Source organism: Phytophthora parasitica (assembly GCF_000247585.1).
Source record: "Phytophthora parasitica INRA-310 unplaced genomic scaffold supercont2.4, whole genome shotgun sequence".
Lineage (NCBI taxonomy): Eukaryota > Oomycota > Peronosporomycetes > Peronosporales > Peronosporaceae > Phytophthora > Phytophthora nicotianae.
In genome coordinates this window covers 2,176,579-2,185,378 of record NW_008648990.1, presented here as the reverse complement: position 1 = coordinate 2,185,378, position 8,800 = coordinate 2,176,579, and the positions used below count along the sequence as shown (strand labels likewise).

Sequence of the window (8,800 nt, the reverse complement as noted above, 5' to 3'; positions counted from 1 at the left end):
AATCACGCACAATCGCCCCCGCCTAATCCGGAAATGCGATCAGCAATGTACCTTCCAGAGCCGATTGGCTTCAAACATCGACCGGAAAACGTCTGCAACCTTGCGAATAAGTAAGACCAATCCATGGTCAGCCTTTACGTACGCAGAACCAATAGCATAGTTACTACTTCGATAAAAGAATGAAACTGACGTGCCTGAAAAGGACACAATACAAATAACTGATGCGATTTTGACAAGTGTAGTGGGTGGCGGCTTGAAAGCCCAACCACGACCACACCCTACAGTCGAGAGTGACGAACAAGCTGGGTGGGCAGCCGGTGGTCGCAGTCAGCCACCAGCTTGCCAGCTTGTTGTAGATGGTGATAGCGGTGTAGAGCTTTGGATTGCACGCATATTTCCTTTCTCACTTTACATTTTACCAAGACACAAGCAATACAAGCGGCTATACCTTAAGGAAGTGCCAGCTTCCTCTGACCGTCTTGTATTCATTACTGTGACCTACTACAACAACGTATTACCGTTTCTAAAATCTGTAGGAACGAGGACGCTGCGATTTGTGTTGATCGGATCACGCAACCGTCATCCTCGATCGGTCCATCTTAACCAACAAACTCGTCTAATAAAGTTTAGGGATTGATGAATGGTTCGCACTGCATCGCAGAGGAAAAGCGTTGTAATACAACGTCCGCTTCCACTGAAAGTCCGGGGAAATGAGTGCCTGTTCAAAAACCAGAGATACGTCCTCCACGCTGTTAAGTAGCTGCAACATCGGCGACAACATGTCGCTCTGGGATACCACCCTTGTCATGCGGCTAGTCGAGTCATCCCACTCGAAACACGTTGACCCGCGCATAACAAGTCGTTGGTTCAGAAGCTGCTCTGCTAGCTTACCGTTCCGATCGCTGTTGTCGGTGGTGCGCAAGTGTGGAAACACGTTGCGCAGAGTGTGTTTCGTGATGATCACGCTGGTAGTTGTGATTCCCAGCAGCGACTCGCCGTCCGTCTCCTCCCACCCTTTGAGTTCCACATTCACGTCGCCGAACCAGTCCATAAAGCACCAGTGCTGCATAATAGCCTCCGGGCCGTATTCTGAGTTGATTACCACATCTGGAGCCATCATATCTCGCACAAAGCCGAGCTGGTTGTTGGTGAGATGAAGTCCATGACCGATCAAGCGAAAGTATTCTACTGCTGTATGCCATACGTCGTTTGCAGGTTGTGATGGTTGAACGCGGGTGCGGCGCATATGCTGGCAACGCTTGTTGAGTATTTCGATCTCTTTGCAAAGATATTGGATGTCGTTGTCAAGGAGAATGGTCAAGTCTTCTGGCTGCTTTAGCAAGTAGCGTTTCTGAAGTTGTCGGAGTTTTTTTCCGCTTGTCAGCACGCCCTTGACACTTCTTGGTCTCTGCATCGCTTGCTCTCATTTGAATAACTTGGGCTTCAGTAGACGAACTGCGTTGTGCGCTAGTTCACTCCGGTGTAGCACTCACCCGTCTTTACAAGTTATTTACACCCGTTGTCAAATTATGTACGTCAAGTAAGTTTTTTTTTTTCAGTTGACGTAGAACAGACGATCCTCTAGGTAGTCATAGTTGCCATTTTATTCCTGTTTAAAGGAATTTTTATCCACGAATGTAGCACAACAATGGATCCGAGTACCTTCAGCTTGGAACAGTACACAAAATATACGATTAATTAGCTCGTTACTGGCGATTCACCCTGTTTTGCTCTCCTATTGCTAGTTTTGCCTCACCACACTGAGATACCCTCCTCTCTAGCCCAACCAGACCACCTCACACTCACCAACAGTAAACGACTGCTATACACATATGCTAGCACCATGCTCATATCCCTAGTTTGTCCAATAGAGAGCTAGATTCATGAGCTCCCAGAATCTACGGTCTTTCTCTGGTTCATTACAAGCAACAATCTGGAAGCTATTGATGTGCAGAAATGCACTGGACTACCTTCCGTTCTGGCAGTTGGCCACAAAACGCGGCACGAGGTGGGCTAGTCTACACCCGACCAGATACTTGCCAGTTGAGTTTCATCGAGTGAAGGGGGTGTTGCCGTCACAGGTGTGCAATTAGCGTGAAGGTTGAGCGCTTCTCCGTGATCCTAAAGCTCGAATCACGTCCAAAGTAGGCAAAAGAATAGGCTTCATCGGTTCAACACTAGGATCAGACTTGGCAGCAATAATGCCCTTGTGCAGTTATGACTGATTCTATAGTTAAGCACCCCAGAATAAGAATTTTTGACTTCGAATGTATTCCATTTTACGATCGAGGGGTGGGAGGGAATAATATATTTGGTGTATGTGACTGGTCAACCGGAACCGCTAATTTATTGCTGTTGAGGGAGTATTCTATTTATAGGGATTACTACGGAGGGGACCGTCTGTATTCGCGACAAGGGGATACCGTTCTTATGGAGAATCCGAATGGTGGTGTACAAAATTCACCCCATTCAACAATCGATTCGTGGTATCATTGACAGAAACATCATTGTTCTTCATGATCAAAAAGGATTTGGTACAGCAAGACTATCAAACTTAGAAAAAAAAAATACAGAAATTATGGACGGCCTTTACAATGAAAGCGTCCATGATAGAAAAAAACACACACACACACACACACACACACACACACACACACACACACACACACACACAAATTACCAGTAATACAAATGTGGTATTTTTCCGAATGGTTACTACATCGCGCTAGATTAGCTTTTAACCAAAGCTCATTTGAGGTCCTTACACTAGTAATTATGCATTGGAACCTATCGAATGCGCGGATCACTATCGCGTAATATCGTCAATGGATGACCAGTAACTTATAACTCGGCCCGACGAAGTGCAACACACGGGTCCAGTTCGACGTCGCTGTGGCATTCAGCTGAGGGCCTGGCTCGCGCTTCGAGATCAGAATACATGTGACGTGAAATGTTTAAGTCCAGAGGTCTCATTTATCAAAACTGTTTATGGAGCTGATCTAGTAATCCATCAAGCTTTGATTTCGACCAATCAGGTATATACTTCATGTAGCTGATTGGTCGAAATCAAAGCTTATATGATGGATTTCTAGATCTGCTATCGTCATGTTCAAGGTCGCCACAATCAAGACCGGAGAGTAAGGCAGAGTTAGTTTATTGGGTGGTTTGTAGAAATGACACCAGGAGAGAACCTACTAAGGGTATATTGAGGTAGGAAGCATCTAAAGGCCACCCTGTGATTAATAGACGGTTCCAGTGAGCGCAAAGCATTCTCGCTGTACTATGTATTATAATATTCAAAAAAGTGTTTACCGATGATAAAATATGTACGGGGTGGTTGCCACCAAGTACGGATTATTAAATTGTGTCGCGGAGTACAAGGTACCGTGTTGCAAAGATATGTAATGGAAAGCGAAGAGAAGCGGCATCAAAGTCAGTGTTTTTAGTTTAGTGCACCATCGAAATGTGGATCAATACCAGTCGGCGATTGAAAACAAACCATTTTACGGATTAGTGTACATTTGTACAAACAACTATGACAATAGCCGGAATATCTGACTGCATACAAATATTAAATGCAAGAAACGTCCAGTTCGACTTCGACGTGGCACATCCGCCCGCCTGAGGGCCTGGCGCGCGCGTCAGGATCAGGATGCCGTCAAATTTTCAAACCTAGAACCCAGAGGGTACTGTTTTGTATATCAAAACAGTTTACGGGCAACTATGCGTAAACCATCGTAAATCACGGCCGACATGTACATGTAACAAAACCTAAACCCGTAAATATCTCTACCGAAGCATAGATATGCCAAGTATATATTTAAAATGGCCTTTTTACATGACCATTTTTCCGATGTTACATATTTCCTGGGATTTGCTGAATCGGTGATTATTGCTCGTTTGACCGAAATAAACTCTTATGGGATTTGGTTTACTGACTTCGGCTCGTCATCTACAGGGCCACAAGTACTAGTAGCTGAACCAATTTTTACATCATTTCCGATTCTGCTCGCTTAACAGACAATCTCCACTAGAAAAAATGCGGTTCAGCGTTTTTCTTGCTGTGTTGGTGGCCGCCTTCGTCGCGTGCTACTCCAGTCTTGCCATCGCCGAGAACTCACCCGCCTTTCGCAATAAGGACAATCATAACCGCCGTCTTCACGCTCCAAAAGTTGCGGAAGCGGTAACTCATGCTATCTCCGGACAAGCTGATGACCAATTGGTGAAGTATGCCTTGAAGTTGTCCAACGCTGCTAAAGGAGACGAAGTCGCTATCAAGAAAGCTAATGATCTCGCTGGTCTAGCGAAGGCCTTTGCGAGGGCCAGTGATGATGAAGTTGCCTGGGCAACCAAATTTGTAAAGGAGGTCAAGGGAGACGAGGCTAATACCATGAGATATATCCTCGGTTTGGCCCAGAAGGAAGGCAAGGTCACCAAAGAAGCTGCAGCCGGAGCGTCCACAAAGATTGTGGAGACTGTGAAGAAGGACCCATCATCTTGGGGTCGCCTTAAAAAATTTATCTTGATTGCCCTAGGTGCTACTGTCGGTGGGTTCGCCATCTACGGTGCTTACAAGGCATTGTTTGATAGAAACTCACAAACCAGTACGGCCACTACGACCACGACTGGTTAGGAGCAATGACGACGCTCCAGATCACGATAATTGGCGACTACCAAGTGGTGGTGATAAGAATAAAGGAAACTGTAGTACAGGTTCTAGAACGCGATCTGTATGTGGCATCCATGCCGGTACTTTCACTGAGGAGAATGACAAAAATACCAATTTTCGGGTTTCGCAGCTAATTTTTTCTCAGTATTTTATCTTATTTGGCTTTATTTTTTCTATTTGAAATAAATGGAATCCAAAAGAACGTAGGCAACCTACTTGTATACTGGGCGCCGCTATAGCCGGAGTCTATTGTTCTCTAAAATGAATTTGAGAGATACGAAGGGGTTTCGCGACAAAACCCCAAAGTTCGTCTCTGTGGACCATTTGACAAAGCACCTGATTATAAATTTTGCTCGTTTTTTTGTTTAGTTACTAGTATAAAGCTATCGTTTTGTACACGCTCTGTGAATGGACAGAACGATGTACAGCACGTTCAGTTCGCGTGGTCACCCTCCAGCGACTTCGTTCGACGTCGGCATCACGTTACGAGCGATAGTGGGCATGACTAAAGGTGGAGCCGTGCGAATTGGACGGCTGTGATGAAAGGCGACTTGACATGTGCTACGCCCAGTAATGCAGCTGTCTACTGTTGACAATAGATCGATTCCAGCATGCGGCTGCCGCTAGTCTCACGCCTAGAGTGGTGGACCATCACTGGTGGTAGTTTCGAAGTAAAGCGTCATCGATGCTTTACACAAGAGAATAGCGCATCGCCAGTGCAGCAAATCCCATCTAGTCAATGGTTTCTAGAAACGCGTTTAGTTGGTCAGAATGAGAGTTTGCAGATGCTTACCTTTGCCCCTAAATGAATTCTGACTTGAGCCATTTGGTTTCCTTAAAACGATGATGCCTTCACCTTGTTTCAAAAACCTAAACTCGCTGTGGACCCTACATACACTCCAGCCTTGTCACCCAAGAAGTGCCTGGTATATAAAACTCTTTACATCAAGCTTTGAATCGTTCTGTTCACCCTTCGGTACAACCTGTACAGAACCCTTGTCTGATACCAGCTTCTAACCGACATAAAAACTGTAAACATTTGTTGGCTCTAAGTTGGCATCGCTAGTTGTACTAGGATGACTGGGGAAATTGAGTGGGGATATTTGTTTAGCTACCTTAGCGCGTGTAAATGGTACTTCGCGTACACGTTTCTGTTCTCAACGATGCCAGCCATTCTAAACCAACACTACTTCAACTCTTTTATTTGCAGTCTATCTAACGGTGTAAGTTCAAAGTGGCGAAACTTTTTAACGTTCTAACTACTTTACCAACTTCTTTTAAGATAGTTGAGCGCAGAGCTGGGGAGAATCGTACTGTGAATGAAATGCTCACTTATCCTGCCCTTAAGAATGTTAACAAAGCACATAACATGCTGGGATAGCTGATCTATCTTTCATCACGGCAAGGCGACACCATAGTAGGATGGGTGCAGTCACATTTTCAACTACCTTAGTTGTCAACTTGAATGAAATGCTCCCCTATCCTGCCCTTAAGAATGTTAACAAAGCACATTACATGCTGCTTTTTCCGGAAAGACTTGCATTTTCTGTCAGCATCGAGGGAAATCGCCATTCCCTTGCTTCAACCACTAGTTATGAGCCTCAGCAGGCGTATCTTCACTACTCGATGCTGTAGCTTTTCAGTAGTTGCACTGGTTTACCTATTGGTTACTGGATCAGCGTGCACAGCGATCATAATAACGAAATTACAGCTCTCGTGCCGACGGCAGCATTGATGACAAGTGCACATGCAGCGTTTTTTTGTTTCTCAATCTCCACCTTTGAGATTGTAAATATTGCAATAACTGATTGTCTTGCTGAAAAAAAAAGTACAATCCATAAACAATCTTTATTTTTACAGCTCTGCGTTGAGTGCTTAAAAGGGCTCAACTAGGGTTTGCATAGGGTAAGATAGCTATTTTATCGTGGTACAGTGAAAGCGTGTGAGCTCCTTCTTCGGAGGGCATGCTCGTCGAAGAATAGTTCAGACAACAGCTTTATTATCGTTGCTAGTTTATACAGAAAGAAGCCTAGAAATGGCGCAGCCATGGTGAGGTTCCTCGGTATAGGCTCATACTTTTCCTTTGAAGTTGGTAACGCTCATTCAGCTGAGTTGCACTGAATCTTCCAAACGTTTAAATAAACGCTAAATACACGACCTCCACGCCGTTGTGGTACTGCAACTGGCCTTTGGAGCTAGAATGGGAGTGTTAAACGCATTGTGACTCACGATTTACGAGACACATGTGGAGTTTTGAAACGCGCTGTAGTTTGAGTGAATGTCATGTACCATAAGTAGTGTAAATTCTTTGTGTCATGATGTGATCTGAAAACGGCTTGTGTGAAATTATTGGAACGAATTAATATGTCAATACAATTTTCTTGCTGCCCTTCCAGGATAATATGTTACTGGTTGCAAAAAAGTAGCATATTACAAACCGCACGACAGAATTGGGATGTCTGTAGTATTAGCAGAGCCGACGATTTATAGGTTAGAAGCTAGTATCAGACAATGTAATGGTTATACCTGGTAATCGGTAATAGTGACTTGTGTGCGTAGACGCGGTAGCGTGCTTACGCTATGCGGCCCTGTCATCAACGAGTGCCCCATTGACGACCGAAATCACGTCAGCAACTGTCTGCAGCTGAATTTACGTGTATGTTGCTAGCCGCCTCATTTTTCAAAGCGGCTCCAGCTTGGCAAGTTTCCTGTACAACCACCCACACTCTACACCCTCGCTACGATCTCCACCATCACGACCATCCTCACCACCGGTAGCACTCGTGGTATTGGCCTCGCCTTCACCAAGCACTACGCCAAGGCTGGTTGGAATGTCATCGACACGGCACCGTGCCATTGGTACGAGCCAACAGTGACACCGAAAAGGTCTTTGCGTTGTTTCGGGATAGTGAATGCTTGATAAAAGCCTTACTTAACATTTATCTTGTCTGTATATTGCGAAGCTGAAAGCGCTTGCTCCTTTCAAGATCGGCGTTACGGATACAAGTGACGTGACCTTCATCCTAAAGGCAGTTCGTCTGCTGGAGGGATAATCCGTCCAACTACTTATCAACAACGCTGATATTGGTATCCCCCGCGAGCGCAAGACTGGCACCAAGGACGAGCTTCTGAAGCAGTTCGAAGTGAATGCCGTCGGGCCATTCCTCGCGACGCGTGTATTGTTGCCCAATTTGCAGCTTGCAGCAAACCCGACCGTGGCTCCTCCGTCGTGTAGCTCTCATCATACCTCGGAAGTATCGGCAGCTACACGACCGAGACTACAGGCTTCTTCAAGCAAAGCTATTTGTCCTCCAAGGTGGCACTCAACAGGATTACTCGATCTCTAGCGTCGATCTACAACCTAGCGGTATGGTTGTCGTGTCGGTCCACCCTGGATACGTGGACACAGATATGACTCATGCTGAAGCCTGAGGACAGCCTTTAGGCCATGGTCAGTCTTATTGGCAAGCTAAACCATGAAAGCACGGGCAAATTCTAAAACCTAGACCCGCATATCCCGTTGGCGAATCTTCCGTGGTAACGTCCCTTTGGTAAGCGGCAGCATAGTCCATCTGTGGTTCTTGATCCAAAAATTGACTGAACAAGTGTTCTCGCAAATTCACCTGATCACAAGCAAAGCTGCTACTAGTTTTAGCGTCAGAGCATGCTCTGAGTGACCAATTAATGTAGCGAAACCAGGGTTGTTCCTGTGACGAAAAGTTTATTAATGATCATAAAGGAAAACCGAAGGACCCGAATTACGAACGTTACTCTTGATCTCCTGTTGTCCTCATCCAGATCCGTCGTTCATGCAGTTGTGGGCACGTACCAGTGTCCACTAACGGCCTTTGCTGCTTGCACCAAACCCAATACAGCTTGGTGCGCCGATCCTTCTCATTAGCAACAGGCCTCCAGCTGTAACGCATCCGCGTTGATTGTATTATTTAAATCTTTGGATTATGGTACGGTTTACGGGACGAGTTACAGGATAGTTTACGGGACGTTCGTAAACTAATTTACATTTAGCAATGAGTGGTTAGTAGATAGTCTAGACACAAAAGAGTGCAGACTTTTAATTTACTAATATCACTTTCCAATTTGCATCCTGCAACACAAGCTTCCTCTACGTTA

The 8,800-nt window shown here is 45.3% G+C and overlaps 3 protein-coding genes across 3 annotated transcripts; 2 read left to right on the top strand and 1 right to left on the bottom strand.

The window, feature by feature from the left end:
- Positions 1–616: 616 nt before the first annotated feature.
- Positions 617–1,414, bottom strand: PPTG_03605 (hypothetical protein; the record flags this gene model as incomplete). The annotated part of the gene is made up of 1 exon (XM_008896282.1): positions 617–1,414. One exon carries the CDS (start codon positions 1,412–1,414, stop codon positions 617–619), a length of 798 nt encoding a protein of 265 aa, XP_008894530.1.
- Positions 1,415–4,039: 2,625 nt separating this feature from the next.
- Positions 4,040–4,633, top strand: PPTG_03604 (hypothetical protein; the record flags this gene model as incomplete). The annotated part of the gene is made up of 1 exon (XM_008896281.1): positions 4,040–4,633. One exon carries the CDS (start codon positions 4,040–4,042, stop codon positions 4,631–4,633), a length of 594 nt encoding a protein of 197 aa, XP_008894529.1.
- A 2,082-nt stretch (positions 4,634–6,715) lies between these two features.
- PPTG_21342 (hypothetical protein) lies at positions 6,716–8,168 on the top strand (the record flags this gene model as incomplete). Its single annotated transcript, XM_008896595.1, has 4 exons — positions 6,716–6,718; positions 7,338–7,528; positions 7,934–8,036; positions 8,115–8,168. The coding sequence occupies 4 exons, from the start codon at positions 6,716–6,718 to the stop codon at positions 8,166–8,168; spliced, it is 351 nt and encodes a 116-aa protein (XP_008894843.1).
- Between the last annotated feature and the right edge of the window lie 632 nt (positions 8,169–8,800).